The 20,795-nt window shown below is 41.3% G+C and overlaps 1 protein-coding gene across 2 annotated transcripts; it reads left to right on the forward strand.

Moving 5' to 3' along the window:
* Nucleotides 1-144: 144 nt before the first annotated feature.
* Nucleotides 145-18,552, forward strand: LOC148030149 (leucine-rich repeat receptor protein kinase HPCA1-like). Of its 2 annotated transcripts, XM_087686423.1 has the most exons (20): nt 145-563; nt 3,012-3,141; nt 3,279-3,350; nt 3,495-3,566; nt 3,692-3,763; nt 3,865-4,038; nt 4,148-4,222; nt 4,471-4,542; nt 4,630-4,701; nt 4,849-4,917; nt 4,997-5,068; nt 5,144-5,215; nt 5,293-5,421; nt 5,505-5,974; nt 6,070-6,231; nt 6,370-6,506; nt 17,077-17,296; nt 17,364-17,605; nt 17,714-18,206; nt 18,294-18,552. In XM_087686423.1, exons 1-19 carry the CDS (start codon nt 437-439, stop codon nt 18,179-18,181), a joined length of 2,907 nt encoding a protein of 968 aa, XP_087542549.1. In that variant the 5' UTR covers nt 145-436; the 3' UTR covers nt 18,182-18,206; nt 18,294-18,552. The 2 variants fall into 2 exon arrangements, with proteins under 2 accessions (XP_087542549.1, XP_087542548.1); XM_087686422.1 differs by having other exon boundaries at nt 146-563; nt 17,714-18,552.
* Nucleotides 18,553-20,795: the final 2,243 nt, after the last annotated feature.

Here is a 20,795-nt window from a genome sequence, read left to right on the forward strand (position 1 = left end):
TATATTCTAAGAAAAGTACTTTTTGTGAATACCAGCGAGTCCCTACTCGTATGTTACGTGCATGGTGGCGGCAGTCTACATATATATATATATATATATATATTATAGATGTTGCAACTTGCATCATGTGTGTCTTTACAGTGTAGATAGATTGAGGGGCAGGATGGCCTGCTGGTCCCCATGCTAAATGCAGCAATTGGCTGCTGGCAGCTTCACTACTGAGAGTCTTTTGACTTCAATCATAATTCCTCCTCTTCTCTTTACCTGGTCTCTTCTTGTCAACTGTCCATCCTCATCATCTTCTTCCTGCTGGTCTTCACTCCCTTCTCTTCTTGAGCTGCTTCATCTCTTCTCCTGACATGTACCCTTGAATCGTTCCATCATCACATGTGCATCCAGTGACCCTCTATTCATATCTAGCAGGGATTATCAGGAGATGGGTCGACGTTGTTGCCATTTGGGAAAGCTGCAGGCACTTTGGGCGCTCGTTTCAGTGCTGCTGTTGATCTTCTGTGAACTTGCAGAAGTGTGGGTAGCTGAAGGATACACAGATGAGAATGATGGTGAGCTTTCTTCTGTTTTAAGTCCTGTAATACACAGTAGGAGATGTCGCTCTTGTTGCCCTCTACAGACATCTATACTGTCATCACCAAATCAGGGGGCCTGAGCAATCAATCCATAAGTTTCCTCTGCCTCAGTTCCTATCAAAATTTCCTGGTCACTGTATTGAGGATTGAGGGTTGGTCAATCACAGGAAGTTTTACACAGACTCCCACTATAAGTCCCACATTTTGACTCATGACAACATCGTCAGGTTCTGCGAGGCTGCTCGCCCCCTGCTCCCAACCACACCTAGCTAGGCATGCATTCCCTCCCTCGCAGAAGCTCATGATGTTAAACACTTCAAGGGGAAAACACAAGGGAAAAGAGTCCCTTTTCCCGCATGGGAGAATGCTGGAAACTTCTTACGAAATGGCTCAGTGTACTTACGGGAAGATATAAGTGTATTTATGGGAAGACATCTGTTTCTCATATCCACTCTCATCACTGTAATCAGTTGCCCCATTCCAATCAAATTTTCGTGGCAATCATTCTGGCGTTCCATAGGTCATCATTGTAATCAGTGGCCTGATTCCAACCAAATTTTCCTGGTCTGATTCCAGGGCTCAGTATACTTATGGGAAGACATCAATCTGACATCCACAGCTCACCATTGTAATCAATGGCCTGGGTACTAAACCCAGTTTGCTCTACCTGAATTCCAATCAAATTGCTTGGCCACAGTTTGAGGATTATCATTTGGATCATGGGCTCAGTATAGCTAGAAGGAAATCTGTCTGACACCTCAAGACATTAAAGTTCGATTAGCTTATTCCAGATTGACTTTTGACTGTATCATGGTACTCTCAAGGTAAATAAAGAGGGAAGATTAAGATGGCAGGTAGATTAAAAGTTTCAAGATGTGTTGCAGCTGTTAGTTTTTGAATAGTGAGGTTCACACATCAGGTATGGCTTTGTTCCCTATCCAAGGCTATCTTAATGTGCTTCATTTGTATGTACTACTCAGTAATGAGAAGAGTAAGAGTGCACACCCATTTTGCTCACTTCCAACAATTTTCACCGAAGTGCCTTGAGAAATATAATTAGTTAGCCTATTTCCCACAAGCAGAGAGGTGAACTGGTATAGGGTCAGTTATGCTGCCTTATGACAGGCCACTACACATGCTTTATATCAAATTTGAATACTCTGTGGATACGTGAGAGGCAGTCATGCATGGAAGAGATCATTAACAATGGAGATGTGTATAGGCAAGTTTTCGTTTTTGATGTACTGATCTTTATGGCACAATTCTTTAAGCTAGCTGTTTGACCCAATAACCCAAATCTGGGGTTCAGCTGATTACATATAAGGAACATCTACTTTGAAACTTACATCAGTGAAGGATGTGGAAGAAGATAATCCAGATTGAAACATCACTAGCTGGAGTGTTTTGACACTGGTTCTCTGCAAAACATGGTTGTACTTGATATAGGGGATGGATATCTATGAGCATCATGATGTGAGAAAGGCAGTGATCTAGGAAAACACTGAATCTGCCACTCATAGCAACACTTCTCAAGACCCAAGTCACTGAACATTATTCCCATCTTTGTTTCTCCCTTGTGCCAGAAGTGTCTACAACCATAAGTAACTGATTACTGATCCATGCTACTGATAACATGTCTAGCTGTTAGCAGAGTATCCAAACCTGATGTGGTAAACAGGGTATACAGGGGATCAGGGGCACTAGTTAGGCTACGAACTTACAAAAGAGGTAGGGCTACACTGTTGGTCTAGTTATTGAAGCCCAAAAGTATCACCTCAGAAAAGGGTGATATTGATAAATTTTGGGATGTAAATGGCCAGGCTCCATCCTTGGGCATTGTGATGTGTTGCTTCAATTTTTGAGCAACACTCTTGCTTATTCAGCGATGGTTTACTATTCCTTTCTTACTTGGTGGTGGTGGGGACTTGGGATTGTGCACGGTGAGCTATTGGGACAGCAAGCTAATTCCCTTAGCGTACCTCTTCAAACAACATTATAGCAGTGGATTAAGGCTATTCAATACAATACTGTTTACTCTGTCTTGAAGGGTGCTTCTCTACTTGGCTGTTATCTGTGCATTTGGCACCTTGGTTGTAGGCTGCATGCATGCATTAATTCGGTTTTAGAGCCCAAGTTACTGCTTAAGGAGATGGCTGAATGTGCAATTTCTCTCCAAGGCTGGGAGTGGAATGCCTATTCATCAGTGCTGTAGAGTAGCTGTGTAAACCCACAGTCAACAATATCATCTGATAATGTAGTAACTTCAATCAAAAGTGTCTTAATATACAAATGATGTAGCATATAAATATGGGCCTCCCTATTTTCTGTTGTCTTCATATGTGCTGCTTCGCTAGCTTATTTTATTGTTTGCTATGTTCTTGGGATAAGAGAAATGCTAAGCTAGAATCCTTCTTGATTTTGCAGTGAATGCATTAGGAGCATTGCAGCAAGAATGGCAATCACCTGCAATGACAAGTCTTAGATGGACTGGCAGTGATCCTTGCAATTCCAAGTGGGTGGGCATTACTTGTAAATCATCAAGGGTTACTTCCATGTAGGTTTCCCTCGTCCTGTTACTCTATATTTTAGTGGTTGCAGATATATTTCAAGCTAGAAACATTCAATTTCCACATGCAAGCTTTGACCATTCAAGTTGATGTACAACACTCATCTCCATCTGTGTGACTCTAGAATTATTACAGGCCTTGGCTTGCCTGGAGTGATTCCACCTGATGTGGGTCTTCTCACTGCACTTCAGATATTGTAAGGCTTGCAAACTTTCCTCTATGCCTTTGTGATGTGGTTTTCCTCACTAGAAGGAAGTTGTATCCATCTTTAAGTATAGAGGGTGGTTTTCTTTTTTTCTTTAAGAAATCCTCCTAATTGTGAGTTTTCTATCTGGAACAGGGACTTATCATACAACAACTTGACTGGTGAACTTCCAAGCCAGCTTGGGAGTCTTACAAATTTGAGCATGCTGTGAGTCAGCAACACACAATCTATTTAGGTGTAATGCAAATAAAATTTGTGACTCTCCATCACAAAAATTGACTCCCTTCTCGTGTGGGTTTTGGGCATGCATTTGCATGGTTCTTTAAACACAGGGCGTTGCAGTCCAACTTTTTCGGAGGAAGGATTCCTACAGAGCTTGGACAAGTCCGAAATCTTCGATATCTGTAGGGACTTATGGTTCTTCAAGATTTCTTCATTTCTCATTTGAATTCCATATTGTGTGGCTGCCTTGAGTTAGCAGTGCTCTGAAAGCATTCTTTTGCAGACGGTTGAACAACAATAACTTCAGAGGACCTATACCACATGAACTTGGCTTTCTTAGTAATTTATATTGGTTGGATCTTGCATTCAATAACTTGGGTGGCCCACTTCCTTACTCAGCAGATGGACTAAATCAAGTGAATGCAGGTTTGGACAGGCTGACAAATGCAAAACATTTGTAAGTCAACTTTTCTAAATGGAACAAGTCTAGGTCAAGTGTCATGGTAGTTTACTGGAATTCTTGTTTTACTCTTCTTCACCATGTTTTATCTTCTGTGCAATTTCAGCCATCTAAACAACAACACGTTTTCTGGATCCATACCGGGGGCCATATTCCATTCGAGCATGACCTTGATTCACTTGTAAGGTCTTCAGGTCTGGAGTATGGTATCTTTGTTATCTATAGGATCAAGCCATTCATGTGGTATTACGGTCTTTAAGTCTGGAGTATGGTGTCTTAGAGGTCTATAGAATCAAGTTGTCACAAATAATGTGGAAATGCACGTCATACAGAAACTGGATTTCTGGATCTCGTATGAAAGCTTTGCTTTATTTGCTCATCATTATTTTGCTGTGCTCTTTTCTTTTTGGTGTGGGGGGAAATGGAAAGGCTACTAGATTCAAACCAGTTGAAAGGTCCAATCCCAGCAGAAATTGGACTATGTTCAGAACTTGTTATTGTGTAAGTGTTGTAGTTTGAGATATTTCTTGACTCTTTTTTTAGTAAAGTGATGATGCCTTATGCCTGATCATTTCATTCTGATACCAGGAAGCTCAACAACAACAACTTGGAAGGCACAGTCCCAAGTGAACTTGGACAACTTGCACAGCTAACTGATTTGTAAGAAGCTTTCTTTCCTTGTTATTGTTTGTCTGCCTGCTTGCAAGCAGTTGAGTCTAAGACAATAGTGGTAAAAGTTAACACTAATCAACTGCAAAAACTAAAGCCTCTAGGCTTTCATTCTCATCATTGATTGTGTGCTTGCAGGCAGTTGAGTGAGAACCAGCTTAATGGTGATTTGCCTGATCTATCAACACTGAGTAATCTCCAAGTCTTGTAAGCAATACATGTATATTGTCCATATCTTTTTCATATGGTCACTGTATATCCTCACTCCAATGCATGATATGTGCAGGGAACTGGCTAACAATTCATTTAATACAGATATACCTTCTTGGTTGACATCCCTACAAAGTCTGACAGATCTGTAAGTCCTGACCCTGAATTGATTTGTCTTTTATGATCTTGATCAAACATTGTCATCTGCATGTTTTGTCTGCAGTGGTATGCAAAACATGATAGTGAAGGGAGCCATTCCAGCTGGCCTCTTTCAGTTGCCTTACTTAACTGCAGTGTAAGTATATTCATATTAGAAAAACTACTCCAAGTTTCACAAGGAGTAACACTATTCTCTTAACTTCCATGTCACAGGAGGCTTGCTGATAATGCAATCAATGGGACTCTTAATCTCAGCACAGCGAGTGCCCAGCTTTCATTTGTCTCTTTGGAAAACAACAAAATAACTAGCATCATACAGGGGCAAAATACACTAGATCTCCGGTATGCTATCTTTCACTCTCTTGACTTTCATGATTCTTTGCATTGATGCACTAACAGCTTATGATTTATTGCTTCTTTTGCAGTTTGCAAGGAAATCCTATATGTGAGAGAAGTTTGACACTTTCTAGCACGGTGTGTTCTGAGATGTCATCAACACCTACTGACTATGAAAGTAGCAGCTGCACCACCACTGGATGTCCTTCAGGATACATGGCAAATCCTGATCTTGATTGCTCCTGTGCAATTCCTTACAGTGGTCACTTGACCTATCGAGCACCTCAATTTACAACCCTAAACAATTCCTCAAGAATACCATCACTTATTAGTTTCATTGCACATAATTTGTCCATAAGTTCAAAGCAGATACTGATACCCTCAGCGCAATTCAATCGTCAAAACTACCTAGTTGTGAGGATACTGATTTTTCCAAACAGTACAGCACGTTGGACTCGTGATGACATAATCAGAATGTCCACAAATTTAGGACAACCAGATCTATCTCCAGATGGCTTTGGGCCACCTTTATTTCAGCAGGATCCTTATCCTTACGATGGTGAGATTTCTCTGACTGTATTGTGAATCTCACTAATTCTTTTATGCCCTCTGCCAGAGATTTCTCTGACAGATTTGTGCAAAATTCGGCTGCAGTGAATGCAAGTACCACAGAATCTGGTGGGCTGAGCACAAGTATAAAAATAGGTGTAATAGTGGGAGGATTGGTTCTAGGGTTGGTACTAATTGCAGCCTTCATCTTTGCATTTTGGCAAAAAAGAAGAGCAGACAGAGTAAAGGAGATAAGCACCTCATTTGGTAATTACTATATGTAGTGCAAGCTTGTTTTGTGTGAAGTTGCTCTTCAGGGTGACATAACAGAGTACTCAGGTTTCCATGTCCTTTTACTGTATGCTGTCCTAAGTTTGGTTGAGCAGTTCTATTTTGTTGCTACAGCTTGGAGTACAAGTAGGCCAGATAGTGGTGCTGCTCCTGTTATGAAGGGTGCTCGACGGTTCATGTATGATGAGCTAAGGAATGCTACAAAAAATTTCAGTGAGAGTAACAATATTGGTTCAGGGGGCTATGGAAAGGTCTCTCTCTTCTCTCTCTCCTCATGATTGCTTTGGTGGTTTAGTTGTCATCCCCTAGTCTTTGTACCTGCAGATGCAGGCTCAATTCTTACTGTATTATTTTATTTTTCTAGGTGATGATAAAGCAAATGGAACCCAATGAATCTCTTCTTACACCACTAGTGTGCCCAATGAGTCTCTTCTTACCCACAGTAGTGTAATCCAGTGAATGTGCAGGAATTCATCCAAATGGCCAAAAAGATTTTCCAAACTGATAAGGTAGGAGCTAGTATGCAAATAAGCAGACAGTCATGCCAGAAACATCTTCATTCAAAGGCAGAACCATAACATGTGCTCCTGGACTCTGGAGCTGAATGGAGCTGAATAGCATCTCACATACTTAGGGGGGGGGGCAATCTTCCTTGAGGCATGCTTGATGCTATAGGGGAGCACTCCAGCCAAAGATCAATGCAAAAAAAAAAAGTATTGCTCAAGAGGCGGCCTATACTTCGGATTACCAAGTCCACTTGAGAGATTTATATTTCAGTCTGCGATTTCAGCTGTACACACATGCTCAGAAACTGCATTTGCTGAGATGACATGCAGTGGTAATGTGTGATGTTTTTAGAAGCTCCAATTTTAGTTGGTTATTGATTGTCAGCTGGGCTTTAAATTCGTCTGAATGGCCCTATCCAACTGGATGCATGCTGCAGGAAAAGACACCAAATCACCATTCACATTGCACATGTGCTTGCCAATTTTTCGATAAAAAAGAGCTTGCATCACTCAAGGCAATCACTTCACTTCCAGAGAATCTTTTCACCTTTAGCAATAGAGGCTCTTAAAGCAATCTTTTGGAGAGAGCCTATATCTAAAGTTGGTATTCTGTGTAGCCTGGCTCATCAGTTTCGTAGTTTTTTTGGTGATAGCAAGCAAGGACCTGCTTCCCACGTGCAAGAACCTGTCAAATCATCAGTGATCCAAAGCTCTGCATTGGCTAATAGTTTCTGATAACTGACACCAATTCAGGCTTACGAATTTGCTTGCTTGACTTTCCCATATGCCACCTTTTCAAATCCTGAACATAGAGTCACAAGTAAGGTCAAGTAAATGCTTAAAAGAAGCTACTGCATTGGATTTGGCCATGAGAGCTCTTTCCTTCAGGACTGACATAATCATGCAAAAAGAGATTAATCTCCACACTGTCAAGCTCTTAACTCAAAAGGCTAATGCCCATGCCATTAATCCACACCATCTGATTATGTTTAGAGCTGCCTAGGGCCTAGAGTCAAAGAATGGTGAATCAAACAAGATTTTCCAGAAATAAACTTTGAGCCCATGTTATTAAACTCTTTAACCCCCTAGCAATTTGGATCAACATCTAGTGGCCCAATGGCCAATGTTGTATGCACCCATCCAAGATGTATGAGTACATATCATCCCAACTATGAATATTAACAATTTGATCATCAACACCCTTGGAAAGTAGACCATGCACATACCGTTTGGAACTACACAAGCCAATTAAATGGTGGTTGGATGTCTACCATTTGGATGGTTTTCTCTCTTGTGGCCCATCATCACTTTTCTAGTGTACCAGATGGATGTCAAATCAGCCTTCTGTAATTGTGTCCTCGAGGAGGAGATATGTGCTGATCAGCCTCCAAGTTTTGTTGTGGCCAATCATGTCTACTGTCTGCCTAAGGCTCTCCATTGCGTGAAGTGGGCACCCAGGGCCTAGTACCAATGGATCGACCTCATCTTCCTTAAACGTGGCTTCCACAAATAATATCACGACTCTAACCTTTACTTTCAGTTGGAGACCAATGAGCGTGTGCTCTTTATCTTATAATTTGATGATTTCATATTGACAAGTAGCTTTTCAGCAAAGGTTCAGCATATATGGAAGATCCTTAGCACCAAGTTTGATGTGACAGATCTCAACCTCCTTTATTTCTTTCTTGGTCTTTAGGTGTATCACCCACATCAAGGCATCTCCATCTTGGAGCAATGATACATCGGCATGGCTGCTTGCAAAACTATCTCTTGCCCTTGAGTAGAAGCTATCTTTTGCAGGTGGGACTGAGCTAGTAGGTGCACCCATTATCGTAGTCTAGTTGGGTCCTTCCTATGGCTCATTCATACTTGACTAGACATTTCATTTGTGGTGGCCCTTCTCTCTTCCTTTATGAAGCAGCCTCTCCATTCTCATTGGCTTGTGGCTCTTTGAGTTTTGCGGTACCTTTAGGGCACCTGTTCTCATGGGACTAATCAGATTCCTACTCTCTTTGGGTCAACAATCAGAGCACTCTTGATCTTGCAAAGAACATGGTGTTTTATGCCTGCATGAAACACATCAAAGTCTAGTACATTATGTTGGAGAACGTGGCTTGGATGGCGAACTGGAGCTCAGCTCATCTACTATCCCACAAAGGACAACAATACAAACATTCTCATGAAGGCCCTTCCATTGCCTTTTGTGCTTCACCATATGCATCTCCTTGGTCTTCAGCCACTCCCAGATCTGAGAGGGGGTGTTAGCATTCTCTATGTTTTGCCATCATCTCTTGGCTGTGGACTTCAGCAAAGTTTGCTGGAGATGGAGCTCCGACAGGCCATTGCATATGCATGCATTAGGAGTGGTCACTTAGTGCTGGTTTTGGTGTGTTCACACTTTACACAACCTGATTTACGAGGTGCACTTCAGATTTTTCCACATGCTAGCATGGGTGGCATCATACACATCATGGACAGCCAGTTTTCTGCATCCTCCAGCTCAATTATCATCAGGTTGGCCAGTTTTTATGGCTGCAGCGCCTCAGCAGGTCGGCCTGTTTTGCATGCTCTTTCCTGTTTAAGGAACTCACTATCAGTCCTCCTGCTTATCCAGCAGCCTTTTGTGTCAGCTGCCACATCATCAACTGCGTCATCTTCATCATCTGCCATCAGTCTAGCACCCTTGCTGATATGCACACATAGAGATATTAACTCAGATTTCTCCTGCTTCATCTTCTTTCAACCCACATCAAGATGGGTGTAAGATAGAGGAAATCGATGGGAACTCAAGCGTACTTCATCCAATTGCAATTCACATTGAAGAATATTGCAAGGGCGCCAGTTTTGGGGCAAGATCAAACTTTGTATGACCCTTGCATGCTATTTCAATTTCTCCCATGGATCCCATCTCATCCTCTCTAATGCCTAGATGAAAGCTCAGCAGCATCATCATTGGATTGATCATTGCTCACATCAAGAACCAAACCAGAAAATGTTTTGGGCTCTTTACCCTTTGCATCCTCTTCATTTTCAGCCTTGTCTACTTGTTGTTTATTAGGATAGCTCTTGGCCATGTACCCCTCTTGTACACAAATAAAGTATTTATTGGCAGCTGCCAATTGTTTATACCAGGCAACACTCCTCCAAGTTATTCCTTGTTGTTTTTGCTTCTTTTGGAACTTGTTTGTAGATCTACCCCTCTTTTTAGTTTGAAAATGGGCTTTGGTGGCTTTTCCTCACCACCTTGGTGTGAGAAGAAGGCAAGATTGAAGCTCAGCATAGAAACTCAGTAGACAATATGAGAGTGAAGCACGACACCCAATGCAATAGACTGAAAGAGTGTAAGCTGAAAGTACAAGGTACAACCCTTAAACCTTAGGGTTGTAGGGGTGTTCACACCCGAACACGGTAAGTGCCCGTAAGTGTGTGATATAAGCACATACGAAATAATACCATAAGTCTAGGGGAAAAAACCTCTCCTACTGAGAGTAAAAAGTGCCCCAGTGTCCTACTGATCACCGACACTCCTATGTGAGCAGAGACGTAAGTGAGGCGTGAGTGAAATACCCAACAAACCCCCTTGGAGTGAAGAGTGATCAAGAGTACAAGGATCATCCGCCACCAAAGGAGATCAAATTTAAAGCATTGTGAAATGCTTCAAATTTTTCACGAGGAAGAGCTTTGGTGAAGATTTCTGCCACATTACTGGTGGTAGGACAATAGACAAGGGTGATATCACCTGCATGTAGCCTCTCTTTGACAAAGTGATAATGTATCTCAATGTGTTTCGTGCGTGCATGAAACACTAGGTTCCGTGTCACTACAATGGCACTCTGACTGTCAGTGAACAAAGGAGTAGGCTCATTGTATTCAGCTTCACATGAGGATGTGGCAACAGCGGACTATTTCTTGCTAAGCCAAGATACGCAAGACGAGCCAAGAAAGAAACAATTGCTACTAGTGGAGTGACGTGAATCATAATCACTAGCCCAATCAGAATCACTGTAAGCATGTAACTGCAGTGGGGTCCAAGAGATCTACTACCCTGCAAGTAACGGAAGACATGCTTAATAGCTTGCCAATGTGATATGCGTGGATGATGCATATATGTACTTAGGGCTGAAATTGCAAACTGTATGTCCAGCCTAGTGTTGCATAAGTAAATAAGACATCCAACTGCTAGAGCATATGTGTGTATATCAAACAAATCACTGTCATCATGTAATGACAGCTTAAGTCCAGGTTCCATTGGTGTACAGACTGGCTTGCAATCTTGTAAGCCAAACTTCTCAAGAAGTTTACCAATGTATCTTGACTGTGATAAACCAATACCTCTAGCATCATGTACACTGAATGCCCTAGTAATAATGTAGAGACCCCAAGTTTGATATGTCAAAAGTTTGCTGCAAATTTTGCTTAAATGTTGAAATCTGATCAGCTTGTGTCCCTGTAAGCAAGAGATCATCAACATATAGACAAATGATTAGCATGGATCCCCCCTCTTTACATATGTAAAGGGTAGACTCAAATGAGCTTTTTATGAACCCTTGGCTAAGCAAGAAAGCATCTATCTTTGCATATCAAGCTCTAGGAGCTTGTTTCAAGCCATATAAAGCTTTTTTTAGCTTGCAAACCAAGTGTTCCAAGCCCTCAACGCAAAACCAATGTGTTGTTGTACATATACTTCCTCATGAAGTTCCCCATGTAAAAATGCAGTTTTAATATCCAATTGATAATGAGCACCCAAAGCAACCATAGACCTCGTCATGCGGGAAGTAGGAGCAAATGTCTCCTCATAGTCAATGCCTTTCTTCTGTGCATAGCCTTTAGCTACAAGCCTTGTCTTGTATTTGTCAATGGATCCATTTGCATTCCATTTTAGCTTGTAGACCCATTTTGTTTCAATGGCTTTCTTCCCAAATGGCAAAGACACCAAATCCCATGTTTGATTCTTAGTGATAGAATCCAATTCAGCTTGCATTGTTGCCATCCAATGCACACTCTGTTGTGCATCCTCAAAACATTCAGGCTCCTCATCATCAAGGGTGCTTGCTACCATAATGAACTCCATGGTATGTGCAGTATCATGCTTACGATCTTGCCTTCTAGTACGACCAGCCATGGGTGCATCTAGATGACTACTTTCATAGTTTGTAAATACCATCTAGGCATTTGTCTTGCCTCCTGACTGTACATAAGCTCTTGCTGAATTTCAGTTTCAGCACTTTGATGAATATTTAGATCAGTAATATCACGGGGAAACAAAAAACGATGCATTTTCTCCAAAATACATCCTTTGCAAGAGTGCTCAGGAGGTCTCTCCAGTAGAGATAATCCATCTAGCATGTGCATACGCTGCAAGAGCATCAAGCTGTCAAAGTTCACATGCCCCATCCTAGCATGCCATAACTCTGCGTGTATCATAGCAAGAGTAAGAGTGGATGCCAAATATGCTGACTAATCAATTGAAAGAGCATCCAACTCGTATAACCCATGACATAAAGTGCCTGTCAAGACCAAAGTCATGTGTTCTTTGTCTCTCACCATGCATTTTTCATCATCAAATGTAACTTGCAATCCACAACGTGCCAAAGAAGAAATAGAGAGAAAATTCTTCTTTATGCCTGACACGAACAAAGCATCCTGTAGGCGGAGAATAGAGCCATCAATGGCTGTGAGCACAATCTCCCCAATACCTCTAACGGGGTATGATGCATTGTTGGCACACTGTACAGACTTGCCAACTGGAGCTGCACCAACAGAAGCAAATAAATCTCAGCGAGATGTAATATGTCTCGAATCACAACTGTCAAAAAACCAAGTGCCTACATCCTCAGTAGAGCTAAATGCTCGATCAGACTAAGAAGTGTCATAATTGCATGTGTAAAATCAATAGTCCCTGTCTGTAACAAAGGACGCGGACTCAGTAGCAGTGGAAGGAGCATCAGAAACATACATTCTTGACTCCTTGTTCTCCTTGGCAATGCGCTTTTTGCACTCAGTAATGTAGTGGCCTGACTTCTTTCAATAATAGCATTTGCCCTTTTTGGCTTGTGTGCCCCCCCTTGTTTTTTATTTTCTTGTGATGTGCTAGAAGTCCGAGAACTCTACGGAGCATTATTTACTTGGCTGCCTTTGCCCTTTTGTCTAGCCATAAAAGCTTGCTCAGAGGTGATCGCATCCACACCACTATTTCTTCTTGTTTGCTCCTCCTCTAGAAGCAAACTCACTAGCTAAAGAAAAGTGATTGGCTGTGCGGAAATCCTCATGGTGAGGTTTAAGGCCGTATGAAAAGCCAAGTACGAAGGAGGTAATGAAAGTGGTAGATATCATCTGTGCATCCGAATAGTACTCATCAACATTCATGAGTTGCTCTTGCAAGTCCTGAATTTTGTTCAAGTGATCCTGAATAGAAATACCTTCATTCATTTTCAATGTCTCTAGCTCTTTCTTTAAGAAAGAGATGCGAGTCTCATTCTTGCCAGCAAACATCTACTCCAAAGTTAACCAAGCTTCTCGTGAAGAAGCTGCTGAACGAATGTGGGGGATGATTGACCGTTGAACTGTCAATGCAATTAGTGACAAAGCCTGTGTATCCCGTGTATCCCATGCTTTTTGAGTTGCTGTTCTTTGGGGAAGTGGCTGAAGTGGAGCAGATTGAGGTGCCCGTTGTGCACGTCCTCTTGGAGGAGGAGTAGCTGGAGCCACAACTCTAGGTCTAGCTTCTCCACTAACATAATCCCAAAGATTTTTGGCCACAAGTACATTCTTCATCATGAAGGACCAAAGTGAATTTTTATTTCCATCCAATCTCTCCTCCTTGGATACATAGGTGAAAACATCTCCTCCCTGATTTGCCATGTTAATCAATTACCAAAAGAGGCAAAAGAGCAATGTCGAAGCGGGACTAAAGTGGAAATCTAAAAATTTTCAAAAATTGCAAAAAATAACTTTCTGCAATTAGTATTTAGAGGTGCACTCTGTCAAAACTGTCTTTAATGCACGCAATTCAATGTGCAATCAGTGTTCAGCAACATTGTATCAGCAAAATCCCCAAAATTTCTTTTTGCTCAGAAATTGGGGACAGCATGAAAGAAGTAATGGGCAGCAACACCTCCAAAATTTCTTATTATAGTGCTTCTTGCATTGTGATGCATTAAAGTTATGACATACTATTATAATATCCACCTCAAAAGTGCTCATCAACCATATAGAAGCAAACATTTCCTTAAACTGAACCCATATTGATGGTGCTTTTCCTTGCATCAAGATGGTAGGCCACCATTACAAAGCGTTCCCCTTCGGGAAAGTAATTGTCTTTCAGACTTTTGAGGATTCTGTGAAGTTCCCTCGTGAATAGGCAATATCAAATTGCTAGATGAAAGATAATGCTTTCAGCCTATCTTGTGCCCCATTAAAAACTTTGAACTTTATTTCTTTGCCACCCTCATTGTAGTCCTTTGGTCTGCCAAATGGTGCCAAATTATCATACATAGTTGGCTGCAAAAAGGTTGCATTTGTTGCTCCAACATTTTGACCAGCATTAAATGGTGCATTTACATAACCAACCGCTGTCGCATGTGTCCCAAACATACTGGGCTGCATAGTAGTGCCCCCCCAAGTGTCATGCCAAGATTTCTATACATGGGATTTTGCATTCCACTTGCCATCCCCTAGTACATTTGGCCTTCCATACCTTGCATTGGTGGCTATGTATTATGAACATTCAGTCCATGCATTCCCATGGTTGAAGAAATTCCAGCCATTGCTTGGAAAATTGAAACCAAAGTATCTCGGATGGCCTACATTGGCATGCATACCTTGCTGCCCATATCCCATTGCATGTAAGCCTTTTATATGCATTGGCTGCCCCATTGGAATCAACTGATTTTGCTCATTAGGAACATTGGGAACATCATAAGACGGTCTTGGCATCTCCTTTGGTACATCTTACTGTCCCAAAGCTCTAGAGGATGGCTTCCTCTTTTTGCCCTTGCTATCATTCTTAGAGGAGTTCAAAAAAGACTAAATTGGGGATCCTTTGCCAACTGCGCAAATATATCAAATGTTGTCCTCATTCGACTTTTGAATTGATCATCAAATTCTTCACCATTTTGTTGGTCATTAGCATCTTTTAACATGTAAGGCATGGCATTTTGGTCACCACTAACATTTTCAGCTTGCTGTCCATGCTGTGTGCCATGTCCAAGATTAGGCATTGTGTTTCCCCCTTCACTTTTTGAATTTCCAAGGTGAGGGGCATTAATCCCATCTCACTATATGAAGGCATCCTTGCTGTGATACTCAGCTGAGAACAATCTGAGCACTAGAGTAAAGCTTTTGATTTCCAATCAAGTGCACGGACTCACCAATCCAAGGGATTTGCAAGGAAGCTCACATTGGTGCATGCATGAAAGAGAATAGCTTATCCCCATTTAACATTGCTTGTATGCTTTAGAGGTTTAGGAAATCCTTGACAACTTCATTGTAGGTTCAAGCTGCATTAAGGACCATGGGCTTTAGAATTTCACATATTTTATCACTAAAGACTAGAACTTCATGTATGGCATAAGTTAGGCCATCCTTCTCAATACTTGAGAAGCTACAAAAGGGATCTTTAGTTAAAGGCCTCCCAAATGTCAAGGCATTGCATGGCATGTGAAATCCGTGTTGGAGTTGGAAGCAATAAGGTTTGTTAGCATTGCCCATAAGGCATTCTATTATAATGGCTGAAGTGTCTCAATGGTTCTTGGTTAGCTTACTTTGTTAACTCAAGTTTTGGAAAAAGCAAAGCCAGTCATTGTTAAGCTAAAAAAGATGCACTACACATTAGAGCTTCATCAGCTCATTAAAACAGCCCCAAAACTGAAAGATTACCAAAGTTTCAGTGTCCCATAAGCCAAAACCCTAATTTTGGGAGGATCCACATCCATAAATAGGATGCTTCCCATCCACATAGATCATCCCTTTTTTGCAGTTCATCACTCTTTTGGAGATCCATCCGTTAGTTCACACCATCCCGTGGCTGCCCAACCCTTGCCGACTGCTGCCATGCTCCTCCCAGCCCTAGGCACCCTGTTGACAGCAGTTGTCTTGCTGCCTGGAGGTCCTACACAACCACATTTCCAGTCTAGGTGCTGTCACCAGCTGCTGCTCTACATCGGCCACCTGATCAGCCTGTGTTTTCAGTCCTTACTACCAGGCGACAGGGTGCTGCACCTCTCGTTTGATTCATACAAATTCCATGACAGTGACCAGCATCAGATCTGCCCTTTCCAGTTTCCGCCCTGTCCATACAAAGGGGCTGCTGTGTTTTGCTACAGGACTGCTTCTATTGCTGCCACTGTGCTTCTGGAGGTCTCTGACAGTTTGACACACTCTCCTACTTCTAGTTGTGTTCATACATTTTGTGTTTTCTCAGTGCAAACCCTAGCATCACTTCATATTAACCTTTTGCGATTTATCCTACTTTTTGCGTTCTTTTCCCTTTCTTTTCTATGGTGGAGCCTTAGGATAGAGGTTTAGAGCATCTACTTATGCCCTTGTTTGAGCTTGTACTAGGGCCAGAGCTAATAGATTAGAGTTTAGCATATGTATAAGCCTGATTCAGTCAAAGCTTGATTGCATAGCCACATGTTCAGTCAAAACTCGATTGCATAGCTACATACTAGGATAGATTTGCTTTGTTGGCACTGTGAGCTTTTGGTTACCAGTGGTCGCAATCTTTAATTAGATATGACATGTCAGGAAATGGACCACTGTGATTGGTTGGGCTGCTCAGCAAAGCTGCACTCTCCACTGCCACTATCTAGATTACAATGTAGCTTCCAATGAGTATCACCCAAACAATGTAAATGTCTCCAGTTCTAGCTGGTCTCGACCCAGACTCAGAGCTTATTGTAATGAGGGAGAAATAGGTTATGAGTCCCACTACAGCAAGAAATTTCTGTTTCTCAAATGCTTGATGTATGCATTTACTCAGAGAGTAGCAGAGTTTGCATTCAATCTTGATGGGAACAACTGAAGACTGGCAATTACTGGCAGCAGAGGGATAATAGCAGGGAAAGGCAGGGGAAATAGGAAGAGCAGGGAAATGTGCTTGCTGCTTGAATATAAAGAGCATAAAGAATTGACTTGTGGTGATTAATGTATGGTCTTGATATGTATTAGTAGTACTAGGCGTGTAGGACCTAGGTGCCGTACGTACCAGCTAGCAAGTGGCTTCATTTCACCAAAGATTGTGCTTGGACAGTTGTCAAATCAGTTTTTAATAAAATCTTTTTCAACCTGAAATAATTTCCTTCAAAGTATGCAGGTGTACAAAGGTATTCTTCCAAGCGGGCAGCAAGTTGCAATCAAAAGAGCAGAGCAAAGTTCCAGGCAAGGAGCAACCGAGTTCAAAAATGAGATTGAGCTTCTTTCAGCGGTGCATCATAAAAATGTTGTTGATCTGGTGGGATTCTGTTTTGACAAAAAAGAACAAATGCTTGTATATGAGTATATTGCGAATGGAACGCTTCGAGATGGTATTTCAGGTAAGGTCGTTAGTTCATGTATCTGAGGAGATTTCATATTTTTGATCTTTCTGAAAATTATGTGTAGGGCATACTGGTGTAAAATTGGATTGGCAGCAACGGCTAAAGATTGCTCTAGGTGCTGCTAGAGGCATCATGTACCTACATGAGTTGGTCAGTCCCCCTATTATTCACAGGGATATAAAATCAAGCAACATACTCCTTGATGAAAGAAGACATGCAAAAGTGGCAGACTTTGGTCTATCCAAGTTAGGACCTAGAGAGGGCTCTGGAAAAGCTCATGTTTCAACACAGGTCAAAGGCACTGTGGTATGTAGCTTTTAGAGCTCTTACAGAGCCAGTAATCTTTTAAGATACAAGGTATGTTTGAGATGTCATTTGTATTGGATGTAAACATCTTACATGGTTTTTTCTCAGGGATACTTGGATCCAGAATATTACTTATCCGAGCAGCTGACAGAAAAGAGTGATGTTTACAGTTTTGGTGTGGTACTCCTTGAAATGCTTACTGCAAGGCCTCCAATTGAACATGGAAAATATGTCGTGAAAGAGATAAAGACAGTGATTGACAGTGGAGGGTTGGCAGCTTTACGTCCTATGCTGGACCCACACATCAGACATGAAACCCTTTCAGAGCTCAATGACTATGTGAGCATTGCACTTTCTTGTGTGCAAGAGGCTGGTTTAGATCGCCCATCAATGAGTCAGGTTGTGAAGCGGCTCGAGTGGCTTGTTGGGGACGATTATTCTGGGTCTTCCAATGTTGAAGGAAGGGGGTGTTCACCACAACATCCTTATGTCTCTGATTCAGAGTTTTTGCACACATCAAAGGATACATCTGATTCTTCATTTCCTGTAGCCACTTCTACTACTAGATCAAGATAATGGTGTGCAAGAATATCTTCTCCTGGTAAAATGCCTTGTGCATGGTCATACAATTTTGCATCATGACACTTTGGGTCTGTGAAATATCTTACTCTCTTAAAGTCTTGAGCAGTTATTGCGGGTTTGATGCAAGAAACACTATTGCTGGATGTAAGAGTGAGTGCAGCACTGAGGATTGGAAGTAAGATGTTGCAGGGCATGGTTGGTACAATTCACTCAATTGGAGCTTTTAGATTTTTGGCAAAGAGATGTACTGTGCTCTAAAGGATGGTTTGAATGTATGGTGCAGTTATAGGGGGTAGGTGCTGCAGCTTGTGTTTACATGGCCACAGTTTCCTCAAAAAAATATAATCCTGCTCTGCTTGTGTATTGATCAGCTGCTAGTTTTTCTCAATAGACTCTGAAGGCCTGCCTTCATGTTGTAAATTATTTTCCTCTCCCTTGGATTCGTTCTGTGGATTAGTTATTAAGATGACGTTGTATCAGTTGGATGAAGAATTTTGCCGTAGTGTTCGTCGCTAGGGTACCCACTGGGGTGTCTGTCACAAAGATGAAAATGCAGAAAAATGACAGAAAGAAGCAAAGCCCAGCAATATATTCCATGTGGTATATTGTTAAGCACTTGCCATTTTCTTTCTTAATGAGGCAATCCTTCACAGAAGGTGCCAATGGGTAGAGACTCAGACATAAGTACATTTAGTGAACTGGGTGGAGAGCTTGTTAGGCCACCCAGTTCACTAAAATTGATTGATTTTGTTTTGGAGACTTGTTAGGCTTCCATGTGGATGGTGTCAAGAGTGTTGCATTTTCCTTTTTGATTTTTTTTTTTGGGGGGGCATAAAATGCTTTAACAAGGGGTTGGTTTGTGTTTAAAGACATGGAGTTTGATTAAGGGGGATACCACCTTGTATGCAGCATAGTGATTGTAGTGAAAGAATAGTGATTCCAACTGTAATATTTTTTCAACAATATGAAGCATTTAGTTTGATTGGTTTAGATATTAGTTTGATCTAACAAATAGAGAATCCAGATTGGTGCATGCACTTACACATGAGAGAGAGAGAGAGAGAGAGAGAAGGGAGAGAGAGGGAGAGAGAGAGATGAGTCCTATTATACATGTCAAACATGCTTTCATCCATAATATGCAACATCGAACACCTACAACATCACATTAAGATTAAAAGAATAACAAATATTTGCAAACAATTGACATCAGCTACATCCCTAACATCAACATGTTTCACGAGCACATAAACATAAACGAATTCAAAATTAGCCATTGCCAAGATGTAATAAAGACCATTGTATATAGCTCTCAATACTTGATAAACTATACCCTATTGTTCAACTAAGGTAATCATGCTAGAAAAGAAATACCATTGTTATGGAGCCCATCTTTAACCTTGTTGATGCTAAGTTTTTACAACATACTTTTAAATCAATTTATTTCAATCTAAAGAATATTGAAGGTGGTGCATATGGTGTCTAGAAGAAGTTATGCAACCTTTATGAGAAGCAAAGTGCTACATCACATGTTTATTAGCTAAAGAACCTCATTAGCCTTCGTATGGATGAGAGGACTTCTATGGCCAATCATCTAAATGAGTTTAACACTATCTTTAGTCAATTGTCACAATAGAAGATTGTGTTTGAGTGTCACACTCTATGAGCTTGACATTAAGACCATTGGACACAATCTTATTTCTTCCAAAATTTCAACCTATGATGTGCACGGCTATATCTTATGCCTACTCACATTCCGTACAAATCTATTACTAGATACAATGAGAGAATGCTCTTACCAATACAAGAAGAAAGCTTCATGAACCACATCCCTCACTCTCACACTCTTGCTACCATTTTCACTCACTAAAGAGGAATGGGATGGAGAAGAAGGGGAAATGATGTAAGGAACTCCTCATTGTCATGTCCCTCACTCCACATATACTCTCACACTTCCTCTCCTTCCCAATCTAAATATAAAAGAGTAGTAAGAAGGCAAAGTTTGCACGCACATGAGTAGCTTGTTCCATTAGTTTTTGTCTCGTTTATACAGGAATTCTAGGGTTGGGGTTTTTCCCATCCCCCTTGGGCATCCAATCCCCTTTTTGTGACCTCATGACTAGACTGACCTCCTATTTCATGGACCTAGACCTTAGTATTGATCCAAAGATTGGTTGATACAAGTTGTAACCTCACAGGTGCTACTTGATCAATACAATTTGCACGAAAGGGAGCCCAACTCTCAATCTAGCTATATGTTCAGCTGACAAAAATTATGGGTCCTTTTCTCTTTCCAACTAAGATTATGCCTCCCTTCTAGATGAGTGCTAGTCCCATAGTACTCATGAAAATGGTAATTTGCTACTATAGGATGAGAGCTAAAAAGTCATGCAAGAGGAGGGATGGTGTGAAGATGTAGATAGATTGGGAAATAGGCTTGGAATGGTGATGTTGAAGTATTTCATGCTTTGACAAACTGTCTCAAAGAGAGATGGAGTGATAGTTGGTTAATGGACACAACATGATTGTTATAGGTCATCGATGTTAATGGGACTATTATGCCACTTATGCTCTTCCTATGGGGTGTATCTACCTTACTTGTGCAGTGAGT

Source organism: Lygodium microphyllum, chromosome 10, assembly GCF_053477565.2.
Source record: "Lygodium microphyllum isolate KBCC chromosome 10, Lygodium_microphyllum_v1.1.10, whole genome shotgun sequence".
In the NCBI taxonomy this organism is placed as follows: Eukaryota; Viridiplantae; Streptophyta; class Polypodiopsida; order Schizaeales; family Lygodiaceae; genus Lygodium; species Lygodium microphyllum.

Bases quoted from the DNA above. Each gene is read 5' to 3' on its own strand.
- LOC148030149 (XM_087686423.1), top strand. From the start codon at position 437: ATGGGTCGACGTTGTTGCCATTTGGGAAAGCTGCAGGCACTTTGGGCG. The intron at 6,232-6,369 runs GTAATTACTATA...TTGTTGCTACAG, and splicing joins GGAGATAAGCACCTCATTTG to CTTGGAGTACAAGTAGGCCA. The intron at 6,507-17,076 runs GTCTCTCTCTTC...CAAAGTATGCAG, and splicing joins GTTCAGGGGGCTATGGAAAG to GTGTACAAAGGTATTCTTCC.